Below are 20,045 nucleotides of genomic sequence, written 5' to 3' on the forward strand. Positions count from 1 at the left end.
GAGAAGGAAAAAAAAATGGCAGCTAACCAAAGTACCTGGCCTTCCCATAGGAATCTGGCTGACTCACAAATGCCAAGCAGACTGCAATAAAACAAGATAATATCTTATCATTGGTGAAGGTCTAATGAGCAGTGAAAAGCCCCAGGTGAATTATACAGCAATTTTTTTCCCCAAGAGAGGACCCGTGGGCAGCTCAGGATTATTTTTTCCATTTTTTACAGTGAGGCTACATCTTCCTTCCAAGGAGCTCTAGAGTATTAGTGAACATTAACGACCAAAACAACATTAATTGGCCAGCTCACTTTGCAAGGTAGGAAGAATGTGGTTATTTCAGAATCTGTTAATGAGATAATATGGATTCAAGATATCTGACTTTCTAATCCTTCCACATCAATCTTTAAGGAGCACCTAGACCACACTGCAAAATTTTCACTCCTACTCTCCCTGTTTACAAAAGAGTTGCTTTATTACACATTGAAATGGTCAAAATTGTGAGAACAAGTTGATGAATGACAACATATGGCCAGGGTGACTTTAGATTTTATCTCAAGGAGCTATTTGATTAAAACCTGCCTAGAATGTCGGCCCCAAGTCAGCTCCTCAATGAGAAGATAGGTGTAAAGACAGGATTCTATTTTTATTCCTTTGATTTAATTCCTAGGTTAGTGATACATGTCTCTTGTGTTTTTTTCTGGGGGAAAAAGAACAGGTAATACTCTCTCTCACTTACCTGAACCTCAGTGGCATGATTCTATTAGCCTCAGGACTTCTTCCCAAACTCCTGTCAAATCCTTCCCTCTTGTAGCATCTTCCCTCTTTAGCACCTGGTTTTCCTTCTAACCCTCTGTACTAGATTAGCATAGGTTACCGAATGTACACTGCATTCCCTACACTGTCTGCTCTTTTCTAAGACCCCAGTTTCTCTAAATAGCTTCCTTGTCCTCTCATTGGCTTCTACTCAATTGACACTTTCAGCCCCCCTCTGTGCCCACTTGTTCTCTTCTTCCACAATTAGCACTCTCGAAACTCTTATTTGCACTTAATACATCACTTAAATTCATTAATCATTTAAATGAATTAATCTGTTTTAACTTAGGTCGAGGATTTGTGAGAGTGACATAGTTTACTGGATTATTAAAAAAACACTACTAGGATTAACATAAGAAAATTTTCTTTAGTAACATGTGTGTACAAAGCAGGTCCAAATACATATGCCTAAGAACAAGCCAGGAAGAATGAGATCCACATCAGTACCACAACCAGGAACACCAGAAAGATGCAGACAAGATAGACAAGTCAGAAATGAACCATCTGGAGATTATTTATCTCCATCCCTCAATATGCTCAGAAATAAAACAAAATCAAAAGAAATTACTCTGCATTTGAGATGCACCATATTTTAACCTAACTACTCCAGAGCTCAAGCAATTCAGAAACCTGAGGATCTGACCCTTCTTCCTTCAGTCTTCCTAATCTGCATATCATTCTGAGTGGACATGCCTACTACTTCCAATAGCAACTTCACTTATAATGCTGGAAAACAAATAGTGAGTTCGCACAAAGGATTGGGCAAGAGTGTGAGGAAGAGTGGGAAAAAATGATCCCGAGTTGCTCCAAGGAACTGGTATGGTATGAGTATGGCTGGTCTCTTAAAGTTCCATCTTCTGGAAGTTTGGTCCTCAATGTAGTTGTATTAAAAGGTGGTGAGATCTTTCAGGGATGGAACCTAGTGGGAGGTAACTATGTTATCACAACCCTTGTAAAAGAAGGGATTAATGCTGAACTCACAGAGTGGTTTAGGTCTTACAGGAGTATAATATTTCCCAAGAAAGCTGGTCGTTATAAAAGAGTGAGTCTGGTGCCTCCCAGTCTCTTGCTTTCACTCTTGCACACAGGCTGTTTGCACTTGCCTACTTATCTTTCTCCCCTACTTCTTTGCCATGTTGTGGCTCATCGAAGAGGTCCTCCCCAGATGCTGGCACCATGATACCTGGACTTTCCAGTCACCAGAATCACGAGTTAAATAGCTTCTTTTCTTTATGCATTATCCAGCTTCCGGTATTTGTTATAGCAATACAAACAGACTTAAGAGTTAACACCTTTATTTCACCCTGATCCAGCCTGAGTTCCCTCATATAGTCAGATCAGTAGAAGTTTCTGGTGAATATAATGTCTCTTTGAAGGCAAAGCCCCCAAGTCTAGGTATCCTAATGTGACTCCTTAGTTTTATAAATCCACTTAGGGCAATCTAGATTGGGTTTCATTTATGATGAAGTTCCAAGGCAAAGAAATGAATTCTAGACATTCTACCTGAGATGGAAAAAAAATCCAAAGGGAGGAAGTGGGAAAGAAGAAGAAAAAAAGAGGTAAGCCAGTTTTCCAAAGAAGTACTCACCATTTTATCAAGTGGATTCTCTTATTTCCCTGGAATACCACAAAGCCTGCAGCAGTGAATCCTAAAAATGTTGTTGTGCCTGTTGAATCCTAAAAATAGAAATAAAAACCTGTTGGATTGAGGAAGATAAAGTAAATGACAAATGGCATGCTTACTCATTTTCACCCTGGATTAATTTTTGGTCAAGTCCAATGATTGTAGCAATAAACCAAGTTTCTGAGATGAAATTTCTAAGAACAGAACTTTCAAAACTTGGGCAAGGTCCAGGAAGCTGTAGCCTTTTCTTTTTGTAATGGACCTTCTGCCTCACCAGGAACCTTCTGGAAGTATACAGATTACTCCCAAACATCACATCTATTTCCAAGTATCTTCTGGGGCTGCTAGAGTTCTAGATCAGCTCTATAATGTAAGCAAACTGTTCTTGGTACCATTAGCCCTCTAATACAATGAAACAAAACGCCTGAGTGTCTTCTCTGATTAAAAACAAATAGGATTTCTGATCATTGCAATATAAAAATGTCCAGAAAAGCCTAATTGGCCTATAGCCTAGACAAGGAACATTCAGTCAAGTAAGACCAAGGGATAACAACAATAAAGTCAACTCAGTCTCCAAGTAATCCATAAGTAAAAAAGAGGCTCGATTTCTGGTTAAAATAGAAATCACTAAGTGGAATAGACTGACTTAAAACATTACTAAAAGGGGCAGCTGGAACATATCCTAAAACAATTGTGTAGGATGCAAATGCGAAATGTGGACAAGTACATTGCCTTGGCTACAAATGGAATCATCTGGGAGCCTGGTTCTCCTCCCCAGCAGACTCTGATATAATGGAGGCAGGGTGTGTTCTGGGCAGCAGATGTTTATGAAGCTCCCAAGGTGCTTCTAATGAGCAGCCTGAGCTGAACATTCAAAACTAGTACTTAGCTAAATAAGTTGGTCCAATCCGGGCACATAAATCTTCCAGGATTTATGTGGAAGGGGCACTAGTGGGTTGTGGTCACTATTTCCAATTAACCCAACCAATTATATTTAAGAACCTGACTGATATATTTAGTTTAGTTTTAGTGCTAGTGTCTAGTTGATATACAGTTAAAATGTGGAAAGGCAATGTATATTGCCTGTGTATGTCATTTCTGGAAAATAGGTACAAAGCATCCCTAGGAGCTTGATGAAGAGGGAGATTTCCCAGCTGCACCCCCAGAATTCTGACTCAGTAGATCTGGGGTGGAGCCCAAGTGATTCTGCTAAAGATGGTCTGTGTTTCACCCTTATGAGAAATACTGCCAAATACTATGAGTAAAGGAAAAAATAGAAAGAAGTACTACTAATGCCATGGTGTAATTTGAAATATTTCTTTATTTCATTCCATTTTCCCATTTTTAAAGACTATATTCTTGCTAGGTAATTGCTTTGAAAGCAAATCTCTTGGGATCCTCTATCGAAAGAAAGAAGAAAGAAAGAAAGAAAGAAAGAAAGAAAGAAAGAAAAGAGAAAGAAAGAAGAGAAGAGAGAGAAGAGGAGAGAGAGAGAGAGGAAGGAAGGAAGGAAGGAAGGAAGGAAGGAAGGAAGGAAGGAAGGAAGGAAGGAAGGAAGGAAAAGAAACGAAACATCCACTTGATGAATAAACCCATGTATGGTAACTTAGAAAAAGTGGCTCCTACATGGCAATTAGCAAGTTACTGGAAGACTCTTAGAGTCTTAGAGAAAATCAACTGCCAAAACTCCTTGATGAAGAGGGAGATTTCCCAGCTGCACCCCTGGAATTCTGACTCAGTAGTGACCACAACCCACTAGTGCCCCTTCCAATTAGGAGTTGTGGGTCAGGCTGTGGAAATCTCCTAAGAGGGTTCTACCAGACCCGCACACCAACTAACTTTATTTTGGGCAAATCGATCATTATGTGGTGATCTGCTGTAGAGGGGAGTTACCTTGCATGGATGTGGATCCACCCCATAGGTTTCCAAAGTGTGAGCTTTCAGGAGTAAGTTAAATTCAGCCACTGGTGGGCTCTGGCCTCTAAAATCACACAAGAAAAGTTTAGGGAGTTAAAACAGGAAATATAAGAAACATGGAATCCCTTCAATCCATCAAATATACTATTCTAAACTAAAGAGAAAAATCCCTACATGAATAGTAATCGGTAAAGCTGGTAATTATTTCTCACCATGAGGAGCCCTTTGTTAAGAAATCTGAGCTCATATTCTCTAGCGAATTGTTCCAAAATATGCTCACATGTCTTCTGAGAACTCCAGTGACCCATACAGTTAATCAAGGTTATCAAGTTACCAATAAACAGGTCCTTGTAAATTCAATCTTAATACAAAATAAAACTCAGCATCTGTTCTTTCCTTCTCATTTTAAAAAGATTATCCAGGATGAATGGCATTTCTTCTTGCTTGGGGTAGAAACTGGTCAATCCTGTTACTCCATCAATAGGCCTAAACAGAGCCATCCAGCCAACAAAGAATTGTCAGCCGTTCCACAGAAAGCCCTGGATTTGGAAAGGAAATCTCCACCGCTAGACCCAGACTGTCCTCTAGGGTGGTAAACAAGGTCTTGGACTCAAAGGGGAGGAAAAGGAGACTACAAATATAGATGACCTTGAAGTTCTCTCAGGGCCAACTTAAACACCAAGAATTGAGCAACATTTCAAAGACCCCACTTTGGCTAACATTAAAATGTCACATTTATAATTAATATATTATAATACCATATAAAATCAGAATCATTCCCCAAAGATAATTATATAACTAACCACCAAGAAGAATTTGATTTGGAAAACAACAGAAATTCATTTTTAGTTTTGAAAATGAATTTTGTTCCTATTTGTCCAAGGAGCATCTTAATCCAACAAACAACACTTTGGTTATTTCTTTTTATCTTTTTCTTCCCTTCCCCATTCCCCCTTTGACCTCTAGACACTCTCTCTCTCTCTCTCTCTCTCTCTCTCTCTCTCTCTCTCTCTCTGTGTGTGTGTGTGTGTGTGTGTGTGTGTGTGTGTGTAACTCATTTGAAAGGCCCTATTAAATGTATTTTGAAGCTTCTAGGTCTCCATGCCTTTTAAACCTTCGTTTCATTCTCTTTATCTCTGTCTTCTGAATTTCATAATTCAAACTTCCAGCTTACCAATTCATTCTTCCACTATGTGTGTTCTGTTTTTCATCTTATTTATGTCTTTTAAAATATCAATTAAGCATTGCATTTTCAATGTAATGTCTTTTTGTATTGTGAAGTAGCAGCCTGTTTTTATTTCAATTCCTCTTCGCCTTCTCAGGATTTCTGTTCATTTCTTGGAAGGTCCAATCCTATTTGCTCCATGAAGGCTACTTTCTTGGTGAGGGTCCTTTGAGGGCTGAGTCGGTCTCTCAGGGAGTTGTTTCCTTAAGTGCTTGGCAATCCTTGTTTGGATGCTCACCTTGTATACATCCCTTTGGCAAAGTGGCCTCCAGATGTTGTAGGCAAGGGTGAGATGTGCCATGTGGGAAGAATATGTCACTTGATCTGGGGTAAAGTTTTTTGTTCCTTCTGGAAATTTCTTTGCTCATGCACGGGACACCTCAGCTCAAGCCCACTGCTGCCCCTGACTCAGCACAGGCCAACCAGAGGAAGGGGTCAAAGTTGCCCAACTTCTCCCAGTACAGTTGCCTACCCTCTGTGATGGCTGCTTGACCCATCCATAGTCCAAATCACCCAGAACCATTGCTATCTTGTGAAATTTTGGCCTGGATCCTTAAAGATGGAATCCTTTCTTGTATATCCTCTGACTAATGTTTTTCCTATTATCCACAGGAACTTGGGGAAGAAAAGGAAGGTTGCCAAATAGGATACCTGTTTCTTTTAAATAAAGTGTTGATTTTGAAATCCATCTATTTCAGAATGTTCCTAAGGAATTACCTCAAAGTCTTCTTTAGGAAAATAAAGTCTTCCTGAAGCTCTTCAAGATTTCTTCTTCAGTTTTAGTGTCTGAAACTTCACTGTGACACAGTATACATGGGGAGAATGTTATTTATTCATATGGATGGGGCCCTTTCAATCCAGGAAATCCTAACTTTAACTCCTTCTATGAATTGTTTTCTTCTCAAAACACAGTCAGTTTAACTGTTTTCTCCTCTTGATAAAGTAACATCACACTCAAGAAAGTCACCAACTATATTGACAGGAATGGGAAAAGGAGAGTTTGAAAGATTTTTCGCAAAACACCTAGGTATTTCTCCAAGCCTATTTTATAAGTTCCTGCAGTATTTTAACTTTTATTAGAAAACAAATGATTACTGAATCCAAATATTGGATTTGCGCTCTCTCTATCTCTCTCTCTCTCTCTCTCTCTCTCTCTCTCTCTCTCTCTCTCTCACATGCACACACACACACACACACACACACACACACACACACACAAACTCGTCTCACCCACATACACACTAGAATAAAACAGCTGAAGCTGTGCAACCCACTCTGATGGCCTTCAGTACAAACCTTCAGCCTAATCACCCAGACAGAGCCAAAGTGAGCCAGGATCAGGTCAAGGCATCCCTGTCCTCCCTCAGTCCCAGGCCATTCCCTGCTCCAGGATGAACCACCCACTCCACTTGAAAGGTCCTCACTAGTCAGAATTCCTCTGCTCTGGACAGTTAGCCACTCTTGTGATTGGTTAGGCTGCCATTGCCTTTTTTGTAAATCATATCATATATCTATTGTTATTATTATTTTGGTATCAGGGATTGAACTCAGGGGCACTTAACCACTGAGCTACATCTCTAGCCCTAGTTTGTATTTTATTTAGAGACAGGGTCTCACTGAGTTGCTTAGCGCCTAGCTTTTGCTAAGGCTGGCTTTGAACTTATGATCCTCCTGTCTCAGCCTCCCCAGCCTCTGTAATTGCATGCATGCACCATTGCTCCTGGTACATTATTTATTCTTAAAATTCAAGTTTCACTTTAAAGTCCACTTTTAAAAAAAATTTTGTTCTGGGAACAAGTTGATTGTAAAAGATTATTATTCAGAAGTTCATGTTAGAAAGTGGTATGGTTTAGATATGGTTTAAGTATGTCCCCCAGTGACTTCTGTGTTGGAAGCTTGGCCCCCAGGGTGATGAGAGAGGTGGTGGGACCTTTAAGAGGTGGGGCCTAGTGGAAGGTGGTTAGGTCACTGGGAGTGCTGCCTTCCAAGGGATTCATGTAGTCCTCATTCTATTTCAGTTAGTTCACATGAGAGTAGGTTGTTACTAAAAAACCAAGGATAGCTCATGAAGCCTCCTGCCATGTGATCTGTCCCTCTCACATATGCTCCCACCATGTGTGCATTCTGTCGTGTTGTGATGTAGCAAGAAAGACCTTACCAGAGGTGAGGGGGTACAGGTGCCATGCTCTTGAATCCCAAAACTCTGAACTGAAAACGCCCATTTTCTTTATAAGGTACTCAGTCTCTAGTATATTGTTATAGCAACAGAAAACCTACTAAGATAGACAGTGAATAATTTTTCTCTGGTAAGTGGTCTTTTTTCTGAGCACTACTCTAGACTTCCTAAGTCCAGTATGGTATCTAATTTCTAATTGAAAACACATAACCACTGCATACCCAGCTCCAGAGGATGTACCCTTAAACTCAAGCTTCTATAAATTAATAAATAAATCTTTAAAAAGCCAGATAACCAGAAAGTCAGAAAGAGATAGGCAAAATACTTAATAGGCATTTAACAAATAGGAAGGATACAACAACTACATGAAAATCTTCTCAACTTCTTTATGATCAAGAAATTGTAAATTAAAGCCATTAGAAAGTATTAACATATTCATACAATAGCTAAATTAAAAAGACTAACAAAAACAAGCACTACTAGGAATGTGTAACAAAACAACCCCCATACACTACTATGGAAAGGCAATTTGGTAGAACTAATCTGGAAAACACTCTGGCATTACCTACATGCAATAAAAATGTTTGGCCTAAAATATAGCGATTTCACTCACAGATAGGCGACAGCAACTAATGTATGTTGTACCAAGACATATGTAAAAGTTTCATAGTAGTGCCATTTGTAACAACAACAAAAAAACTCAAATATCTATAAAGAGATAAAATAGAATACTACAGCCATGAAATAAATGAATTGAAACTACATACAACAAGATAGATAAATATCACAAAAAAATAAAGTTGAACAAAAGAAGTCAGACAAATTAATAAGCAGTGTATGGTTCTATGGCTTTCAAAAATTGAGAAACTTGAAACCAAAATTTTAGAGGTCAGAGATGTTTGGGTCTTAAATTTAAGTCTAATTCATCTTGAGTTGGCTTTTGTATATGGTGAAAGACAAGGGTCTGATTTCATTCTTATGCATGTAGATATCATTTTCCCAGCACCACTTATTGAAGAGACTGTCCTTTCTCCATGGTATTACTATCATCTTTGTTGAAAACAAAATGACTGTAAATGTGTAGATTTACTTCTGGGCTCTCTATTCTATTCCACCAGTCTATGGGTCTGTTTTATGTCAATGACATGCTGTTTTGATTACCATAGCTTTATAGTACAGTTTGAAGTTGGGCAGTGTGATATCTCCAGTTTTGTTCCTTTGCTCAAGACTGCTTTGATTATTTGAGGTCTTTTGCAGTTCCATATGAATCTTAGGGTTGTTTTATCTAGTTCCTCATCCTCAAAATCTCATTTTTTTCCTTTACTAGGCCCACATATGACTTAAGTGAGAAATTCTGCACTGAGGGGAAATTGAGGTAGGAGACTGAGATAGAGCAAAGCAAAAGCTCATCTTTAAATAAAGAAAAGAGTCAGTATGAGTTTAACTACAAGTCTTCACTGGCTAAGCATTTAAAAGATCTAAATTTAAAAATCATACACAGAGAAGGGCTTACTACAAATGTTCAGAGAAGGCAAAGAGATCGAAACCAAAGGAGAAAAGGCAGGGACCCCAGTAGTCTGAGGCCCCCAGCTTACTGAGGAAGAAACATTTAAAAATCTGTTTTCCAAGAAGATACACAAAAGCAATTAAATGAATTTTTTTCCATTTCCTAAAATCTCCCATTAGATATTTGTTTCTGGCAAAAACTCTGTTCGGTAATGGAAAATAAAGATTTTCCATCCTTTAAATGTTGCACCAGAATATGTTCTGCTAAGATTAATAGTGTCTCTAATGAGACATTTAGAGGGAAAGACCAGTGATTAGTAGAATTCTCTTTTTAAGAGCTAGCACTTCTCCAAAGAGATGTTTTTCTACTAAATTAGGTGAGGTCAAGTAATTAGGTATTTCACTATATATCTCTCTCCTGCCTGTTCTGAATTCTTTCAGCCAAAGAGGAACAACCTCTCTCCTATTGATCCTCCTTTAGCACACTATCACATAGAGTGCAAAAACATATAGCCCCAAAGAATGAATGAAAGTTATTAATTGCCACTAATAATGGGATGAGGTAGAGGCTTTTCCAGGAATGACTTGGGCTACTCGGAGTGCAGCTGGCAGGCAAGGGAATGGATTTGGGTCCACCTGACCTATTTGGTACCTACAAGGTCCAGAATTAACTTCAGAGGGAGAAAAACAATATACTGTTCTCTTTTTGAAAAGCAAAATTCTCAATTTGAGTTAAATTAATTTTTGTTACAACTTGGTTGCAACTTAAGATTTAGCTTTGTTGTAACTTTAAATTTTCTGCAACACTGGCTTCAAATGTTTATGAGCACCCTCAGGACTTTCCCTTCAACAGGTTAGGATTTTAGCACCCATGAGACTCCATAGAGCACTCTGCATTACAGCTTGGCCACAGAACTGGAGGGCTGCAAGGAAACCCATTTCTTCAGTCCCATCCCTGACTCTCTGTATGAAAGAAGATCTTTCTTCTTCTTGATGTCCTGTCCCCTGCCATTGGCATGGGCTACCCTGCCATGGTTGGTATCTGGGTGCCTCAGAGGGACTTCTTCACTAAGTTCTCTAGTAGGTTAATGATTTGGCTAGTGGGCCTCACTGTCCCCCAACCCCTGACCTTGGCAATTTCCTTCTCTTTCCATCATTCCACCAAAAGCCAAAACAATTGTCTCTTATTGGAAGGCCATTTGGGATTTTAGTATATTTGAGTTTCTTTACAACTTCAGTTCTCAAATGAGATCAAAAAAGGTTAATTTGTAGTTTACCTTTTGCATTGGTGTTAGTTTGAAGTTAGGGGAGATCAATATTGCATGCTTTTCTATATCTTAACTGGAAGTGAAATGCTCCACTTCCAAGTTTTTACTTAGAGAAGGATGTTATCTCTCATAAACCCCTAAGGGGCTATTAAGGAACATCTCTATGCAGACCATTCGATAAAACACTGCAAATTTGGATAACTGCCATGCTCCGAGGGAGACAGTACAGTGGTGATACCCCGAGGTCATGCAGGATCACAACTTATAGGAAAGCAGCAACTGAGAAAGATTAGAGCACACGACATAGAAACTCAGGTTTCTATTGCTTCATAATTGTGTAGCCTTGGAGAAGTTAATTTCTCAGAACCCGATTTCCTTAACTGTCACAACTGGCAGTTGGTGGTCACAAACTCAATACGTGGAGGCAGAAGGTGAACTGACAGAGCAGGGAAGATGGCGACTCAGAGTGCAAATGATTTTTCCAAAGGGTACTGTTGCTGAATGCTGCCCTATGAGTGTCAGGAATCCGGGTCACTAAATCTCCCAGTTGTAAGCCAAGCTAAACCTTTATGGCAACAACTTTAAAAACTACTATTTGGCCCAAGGTACATACATTTAGGTCATAATGTGGCCCAAGGACTTTCATCTTATATCCCCTGATTTGGACTCTAAGGGTCCTTCAAGTGTAGTAATTAGGTATCAATCTGCTTTTTGGGGGGCTGGTAAAATCTCTTGAGAGCTAAAGGCTCTGAATGGTAGTTGTAGCTCCCTTCCATTAATAAAAAGTAGGAACATAAAGGGATGCTGTACTTTGTCGAATGCTTTCTCTGCGTCTATCGAGATGATCATATGGTTCTTATCTTTAAGTCTATTGATGTGGTGAATAACATTTATTGATTTCCGTATATTGAACCATCCTTGCATCCCAGGGATGAATCCTACTTGATCATGGTGCACAATTTTTTTGATGTGTTTTTGTATTCGGTTCGCCAGAATTTTATTGAGGATTTTTGCATCTAGGTTCATTAGAGATATTGGTCTGTAGTTTTCTTTCTTTGAGGTGTCTTTGTCTGGTTTCGGAATCAGGGTGATGTTGGCCTCATAGAATGAATTTGGAAGAGCTCCCTCTTTTTCTATTTCCTGAAATAACTTGAAAAGTATTGGTATTAATTCTTCTTTAAAGGATTTGTAAAACTCCACTGTATACCCATCCGGTCCTGGGCTTTTCTTGGTTGGTAGTCTTTTGATGGCTTCTTCAATTTCATCCATTGATATTGGTCTGTTCAAATTGTGTGTATCCTCCTGACTCAGTCTGGGCAAATCATATGACTTAAGAAATTTATCGATGTCTTCACTATCTTCTATTTTATTGGAATATAGGTTTTCAAAATAATTTCTAATTGTCTTCTGTATTTCTGTAGCATCTGTTGTGATATTGCCTTTTTCATCCCATATGTTAGTAATTTGAGTTCTCTCTCCTCTTCGTTAGCATGGCTAAAGGTCTGTCGGTCTTATTTATTTTTTCAAAGAACCAACTTTTAGTTTTGTTAATTTTTTCAATAGTTTCTTTTGTTTCAATTTCATTGATTTCTGCTCTGATTTTAATTATTTCTTGCCTTCTGCTACATTTGCTGTTGTTTTGCTCTTCCTTTTCTAGGGCTTTGAGATGAAGTGTGAGCTCATTTATTTGTTGGTTTTTTCTTTTTTTGAGGAATGACCCCCAGGCGATGAATTTTCCTCTTAAAACTGCTTTCATTGTGTCCCATAGATTCTGATATGTTGTGTCTGTATTTTCATTTATCTCTAAGAATTTTTTGATTTCCTCCTTTATGTCTTCTGTAACCCATTGATCATTCAGTAACATATTGTTCATTTTCCATGTGATGTAGGATTTTTCCTTCCTTCTTTTATCATTGATTTCCAGTTTAATTACATTATGATCAGATAAAATGCATGGTATTATCTCCACCCCTTTATATTTACTGAGGGTTGCCCTATGGCATAATATATGGTCTATTTTTGAGAAGGATCCATGTGCTGCTGAGAAAAAAGTATATCCATTTGATGATGGTTGATATATTCTATATATGTCAGTTAAGTCTAGGTTATTGATTGTGGCATTGAGTTCTATAGTTTCTTTATTCAACTTTTGTTTGGAGGATCTGTCCAATGGTGAGAGAGGTGTGTTGAAGTCACCCATAATTATTGTGTTGTGGTCTATTTGATTCTTGAACTTGAGGAGAATTTGTTTTATGAATGTCGCAGCACCATTATTTGGTGCATAAATATTGATAATTGTTATGTCTTGTTGGTGAATGGTTCGTTTTAACAGTATATAATGTCCTTCTTTATCCTTTTTGATTCACTTAGTCTTGAAGTCGATTTTATTCAATATGAGGATGGCCACCCCTGCTTGCTTACGAGGACCGTGTGCGTGGTATATTTTTTCCCATCCTTTCACCTTCAGCCTGTGTATGTCTTTTCCAATCAGATGTGTCTCCTGGAGGCAGCATATTGTTGGATTTGTTTTTTTAATCCATGATACCAGCCTATGTCGCTTTACTGGAGAGTTTAAGCCATTAACATTCAGAGTTACTATTGATATATGGTTTGTACTTCCATCCATGTTTGATTATTTATCCTTTTTTAAAAAAAATTTAGTTTGTTTCTCCATGATTATCTTTCCCCTCGCCCTCTGTCTTTACTGAGGCACTTCCCACTGATGGTTTTGGTTATTGTTTTTCATTTCTTCCTCGTGTAGTGTTTTGCTCAAAATGCTTTGCAATGCTGGTTTTCTGGCTGCAAATTCTTTTAACTTTTGTTTATCATGAAAGATTTTTATTTCGTTGTCATACCTGAAGCTTAATTTTGCTGGATACAGAATTCTTGATTGGCATCCATTGTCTTTCAGTGTTTGAAATACATTGTTCCATGACCTTCTTGCTTTCAGTGTCTGTGAGCATCCCTTTATGTTCAAAACATTAGAAAAACTAGGGATAACAGGAACTTACCTTGACATTGTAAAAGCTATCTATGCTAAGCCTCTGGCTAGCATCATTCTGAATGGACAAAAGTTAAAGGCATTCCCTCTAAAATCTGGAACAAGACAGGGATGCCCTCTATCACCACTTCTATTCAATATAGTTCTCGAAACACTGGCCAGAGCAATTAGACAGACGAAAGAAATTAAAGGCATAAAAATAGGAAAAGAAGAACTTAAATTATCACTATTTGCAGATGACATGATTCTATACCTAGAAGACCCAAAAGGGTCTACAAAGAAACTACTAGAACTAATAAATGAATTCAGCAAAGTGGCAGGATACAAAATCAACATGGATAAATCAAAGGCATTTCTGTATATCAGCGACAAAACTTCTGAAACGGAAATGAGGAAAAACACTCCATTCACAATATCCTCAAAAAAATAAAATACTTGGGAATCAACCTAACAAAAGAGGTGAAAGATTTATACAATGAAAACTACAGAACCCTAAAGAGAGAAGTAGAAGAAGATCTTAGAAGATGGAAGGCAGAACTAACATCATCAAAATGGCGATATTACCAAAAGTTCTCTATAGGTTTAATGCAATGCCAATCAAAATCCCAACGGCATTTCTTGTAGAAATAGAAAAAGCAATCATGAAATTCATATGGAAAAATAAAAGACCCAGAATAGCAAAAGCAATTCTAAACAGGAAGTGTGAATCAGGTGGTATAGCGATACCAGATTTCAAACTATATTACAGAGCAATAGTGACAAAAACAGCATGGTACTGGTACCAAAACAGGCGGGTGGACCAATGGTATAGAATAGAGGACACAGAGACTAATCCACAAAGTTACAACTATCTTATATTTGATAAAGGGGCTAAAAGCATGCAATGGAGGAAGGATAGCATCTTCAACAAATGGTGTTGGGAAAACTGGAAATCCATATGCAACAAAATGAAACTGAATCCCTTTCTCTCGCCATGCACAAAAGATAACTCAAAATGGATCAAGGAGCTTGATATCAAATCAGAGACTCTGCATCTGATAGAAGAAAAAGTTGGCTCCGATCTACATATTGTGGGGTCGGGCTCCAAATTCCTTAATAGGACACCCATAGCACAAGAGTTAATAACAAGAATCAACAAATGGGACTTACTTAAACTAAAAAGTTTTTTCTCAGCAAGAGAAACAATAAGAGAGGTAAATAGGGAGCCTACATCCTGGGAACAAATTTTTACTCCTCACACTTCAGATAGAGCCCTAATATCCAGAGTATACAAAGAACTCAAAAAATTAGACAATAAGATAACAAATAACCCAATCAACAAATGGGCCAAGGACCTGAACAGACACTTCTCAGAGGAGGATATACAATCAATCAACAAGTACATGAAAAAATGTTCACCATCTCTAGCAGTCATAGAAATGCAAATCAAAACCACCCTAAGATACCATCTCACTCCAGTAAGATTGGAAGCCACTATGAAGTCAAACAACAACAAATGCTGGCGAGGATGTGGAGAAAAGGGTACTCTTGTACATTGCTGGTGGGACTGCAAATTGGTGTGGCCAATTTGGAAAGCAGTATGGAGATTCCTGGGAAAGATGGGAATGGAACCACCATTTGACCCTGCTATTGCCCTTCTTGGACTATTCCCTGAAGACCTTAAAAGAGCATGCTACAGGGATACTTCCACATCGATGTTCACAGCAGCACAATTCACAATAGCTAGACTGTGGAACCAACCCAGATGCCCTTCAATAGATAAATGGATAAAAAAATGTGGCATCTATACACAATGGAGTACTATGCAGCAATAAAAAAATGACAAAATCATAGAATTTGCAGGGAAATGGATGGCACTAGAGCAGATTATGCTTAGTGAAGCTAGCCAATCCCTAAAAAACAAATACCAAATGTCTTCTTTGATATAATGAGAGCAACTATGAATAGAGCAGGGAGGAAGAGCAGGAAGAAAAGAGTAACATTAAACAGAGACATGAGATGGGAGGGAAAGGGAGAGAAAAGGGAAATTGCATGGAAATGAAGGGAGACCGTCATTGCTATACAAAATTAACTCATTGCTATATTAAATTAACATATAAGAGGTTGTGAGGGGAATGGGAAAATAAACAAGGAGAGAAATGAATTACAGTAGATGGGGTAGAGAGAGAAGATGGGAGGGGAGGGGAGGGGGGATAGTAGGGGATAGGAAAGGTAGCAGAATACAACAATTACTAATAGGGCATTATGTAAAATTGTGGATGTGTAACCGACGTGATTCTGCAATCTGCATTTGGGGTAAAATTGGGGGTTCATAACCCACTTCAATCTAATGTATTAAATATGATATGTCAAGAGCTTTGTAATTTTGTGAACAACCAATAAAAAAATAAAAGAAAAGAAAAAAATCTAAACAAACTGAAAAAAAATAAAAAGTAGGAAGCAAACTAATTATTGCTATATAGATATTCCCTTTTAGATAAAATCTTTGAATACTTGAGATCATGGGGGAGTGTGGGTGACCATGAGGACCCCAGCTTGATGGTGAGGCAGTTGAAGATTTGCAGTAAGCAATTCAACACTACAGCAGTTCTCCATGCAGAGCTGCCCTATGTGTGTTGTATGAATGGACAGGTGCAAAGATGAATGGAGGCATGGAGGAATCATGGATGGCAGGGTGTCGTAGTGAATGATAGGCACTGCTTTTAGTCCCATCAAAAGTTCAGTCTTTAGCTCTACCCTGTAAGTTAGAATTACATATCAGGAATAACCACAGGATGTATTAACCCATTATGTTCCATCATCCCATTTATGAAACACCTAAAAAATTGAGCAACAAATATACCATTTATGGTAACTTTGAAATAAATATTTATGTTTTTAGAGTTTTATTATTTTGATAAAAAGTAATAGGTAAATGATTTGTGGTAATATTCATTACTATTATTAATGAAGTAATAATATTAATGAATGATATTTGTGAATGATTATTAATGACATTAAAAAGAAGTTTAAGTTATGATTTCTAGCCTATTTTAATTCACCTGTGTCAATTTCATTGAAATATCACAGAATGGATTAAGTAATGGCTGACTCCTACTTTTAACACAATCCCACTTCTTCCTTCATTGCACATTGCACCGTGGTATCAAGGCTCATTCTCTTTTCAAGTCACTTTGGCCAGATTTCACCTGTATATAAAACATTTACAACTTGGATGCATACAGCATTTGCCCATGGTCCATTTCTCTCTAAAGATGTCCCTAACTCTAGGCCACAAAATGCAAGGATCTAGTTCTCATAGGAGGAGCGTGTGATGCCAAATCATTCTGTCTCCATATTTGTAACAAAGATTTTATGTTAAATAGGAACAGAGAATGAAAATGGATTTGATAACCTATCAGAAAGAGAGATTTGAGGGTTTGGGAAGGAACTGGAGAAGGGAAAGAGGGAGGAGAAAGGACAGAAAGAAAGCGTATCTGAAGAAATGGGTTATAAAATAATTGAAATTCCCCCTCTTCCTTTTACTCAATGAACACTCTTCTCAAAGCTGACAAAAACATTTCCTAAGGGGGCTCTTGTGATCCACTCATCAGAAGAACAGCTAAAGATTATTTTTCATAACAGGGCACTTATTTCTAGAAAGCTAAATATTACTATAACTCCTTGCTAGGAAGCCAGGGCACATGATTTACAGAGAATGTGAGACTTGAGAAATAGAGATAATTGCTCTCTATAAAACACACTCAATGTCATGACTGTTTCCAGCACAAACCTCATGCACTAGACCACTGCAGTGGTGGCTAACTGGATAACTTTGTTGCACTTCAGGAGCAAGGAATGTGCTTCATCAAAACAGCTTCACTGAAAGTTGAGCTTTTGAATATTTAAAATCTTATGGCCTTGGACTGAAGTTAATGTACTTTTTTTTTCTCCTAATGACAACCTGATAAACTGGTGATGAGAAGATGAAAGACACAGTAGAAACTCTAGAATAAATGCCTCCAGAGAAGTTTATCCAGGCTCCTTACAGTGAAATCTCTTAATTTTTATATTGAACCTCCTCTAAGAACCCTCAGGACTAATGGAATGGGTATTTCCTCTGAACCCAGATGGTTATGATTAAAGCTGTGGAAAACAAAAACCAAGAGGGCCAAAAATAGAAATTAGTAATCATGTCCCCAGAGACTGTGGTGATGACTCCTTCCAGCCACTAGAGGGCTCTAGAAGGAGGAATAACCTGTTCTTAAATCAGTCCCAGTTCTATGACCTCATCTCTACACCCGAAACTCAATGAAGTCTGTAAGTTAAAGGAGATTCTTTTTCATGCACATTTTGTTTAAATACAGCTCTTGTTGTTTTAAAATCATCAGGAAACAGGAGAGTGAAGCAGAAATTGAATCTAGACCTACTCTGCCATGTTCAGACCAGGAGACAGAAAACTAGAAACAGTGGGGTAAATCTGGCCCACTACCTGTTTTACCAATAAAGTTTTATTCAATCATGGCCCATTTGTTTAAAATCATCTGTGTCTGCTTTCTCTCTACAAAAGCTGAGGTAAGTAGCTGTAACAGAGACCACGTGGCTCAGGAAGTAAAAAATATTTTACTACAACTTATCTAGAAGAATTATTCAGAGTCAATCCATTTTAGCATTGACATCTGCTCAATAATGTGAATGGCACATCTCCATATCCTCTCATTCACAAGAGGCCCAAAATGGTTCTGGGAAGTCTTTTTAAATAAGGCTCTATTAGCTATTTAGTGATTCCAATGGCCAAAATCAGAACACCAACAGCACCAAAAACTGGCAGGGATATAGAGCAACAGGAACTCACATTCATAACTAGTGGGAATACAAAATGGTACAGAGACCTTGGAAAATAGTTTGACAGTTTAGCTTTTCAAAGCTAAACCTATAGAATTTAGCAATCAGGCTCTTTGGCATTTACCCAAATAAGTTGAAAATTTATGCCCACATGAAAATTCACATACAGGGGGTTGGGGATGTGGCTCAAGCGGTAGCGCGCTTGCCTGGCATGCATGCGGCCCGGGTTCAACCCTTAGCACCACATACAAACAAAGATGTTGTGTCCGCCGAAAACTGAGAAAATAAATATTAAAAACTCTCTCTCTTAAAAAAAAAAGAAAATACACACATAGTAACATTGCTCAAACTTGGAAGCAACCAAGTTTTCCTTCAGTAGGTGACTGGATAAATGAACTGTGGTACATCAGACAATTGATTACTATTTAATGCCAAAAAGAAATGAGCTATTGAGTCTGGAAAACACATGGAAGAAGTGTAAATACATATTACTAAGTGAAAGAAGCTTATCTGAAAAAGCTGCATGCTGAATAATTCCAACTATGATATTCTGGAAAGGTCAAAACTACGAAGACACAAAATGATCCATGGTTTCTAAGGATTAGGTGATAGTGATAAATGATTTTTATGACAGTTAAACAATTCTGTATGATACTTTAATAGTGAATACATGTTACTATACATTTGCTCCAACTCATAGAATATACATCAAGAGTGAGCTCCAATGTAAACTATAAATTGTGGATAATTAAAATGTATCCATGTGCACATCATTTATAATAAATATAGCACTCCAAAGAGAAATGTTAATAACTGGGGAGGCCATACATGTCAGGGGGAAGAAGGCAGATGGGAAATCCTTGTTGAGGAAATCCCCCTCAATTTTACTGTGAACCTAAACTTCTCCAAAAAGTAAAGCCTATTAAAAGAAAAGAAAAGAAAACAAAGGGGGGGGGGACAAAAAACCAAAAAACAACTCTATCAGTCAGTGACATTGTGAAGGTCATTATGGGTTGTTTAGCAGCTGTTCTAGCTCATTTCACCTTCTAGACACTGGGTAGAATTGCATTTCCTTGCTATTGGGCAGGACTTTGGGACAGCTTCTGGCCAGTGAATTTTAAGCAGAAGTGACATGCATCACTTCCAAGGTAAGCAAGACTTTCCAAGGCTCTCTTTTCCTTGGCTCAACAGCTGGCAAAATAAAGCTGATGACTGCCCTGAGTGACAATGACGAGCAGAGTCCCCCAGCTGACCTCAGGTGGACAAAACAGAGCAAGGAAGCCTTTCTTACAGTAAGCCACTGAGCTTTGGAGGTTGTCCTCAGCAAAATCTAGCTGACCTTGACAGATTCAGAGGTGACCAACAACTACAAAGTACTATCACGTTTTCAAAACCATGGATTCTCTCTATCCTGCCTTCCGATGCAATCATAGATAAAGCATAAGCCATATGGCATTTAAGGAAGAATAGTGGATCCAGGCATGAATCTTAATCTTCACACACCAATCTCTTAAATATCCAAGCAGTCTAAGCACTTCATCCAAGGAAACCATTACTCAAATCTCAGTTTTCCATTCTGTTTTGCAGTACCTCAAAACTGCAGAACCTCTCACCTTCTTCCCCCAAAGAACTCTCTTATTCCTGCCTGTCTGCCAGGACATTTAGGATTCACCTTCAAGCAGTGTGTAGCCTCCTTG

General features: G+C 38.3%; 1 protein-coding gene across 1 annotated transcript in view; it reads right to left on the bottom strand.

The window, feature by feature from the left end:
- FRMD3 (FERM domain containing 3) overlaps positions 1-20,045 on the bottom strand; it is a 251,414-nt gene that overhangs the window by 56,860 nt on the left and 174,509 nt on the right. Inside the window, exons 7-8 of the mRNA XM_081266586.1 lie at positions 4,325-4,412; positions 2,396-2,484 (exon numbers count right to left, since the gene is read on the bottom strand). Of these exons, the coding sequence (XP_081122712.1) occupies positions 2,396-2,484; positions 4,325-4,412 (177 nt within the window). The remainder of the gene's footprint in view (positions 1-2,395; positions 2,485-4,324; positions 4,413-20,045) is intronic.

Source organism: Spermophilus citellus (genome assembly GCF_964194105.1).
Source record: "Spermophilus citellus genome assembly, chromosome: 2".
NCBI lineage: Eukaryota > Metazoa > Chordata > Mammalia > Rodentia > Sciuridae > Spermophilus > Spermophilus citellus.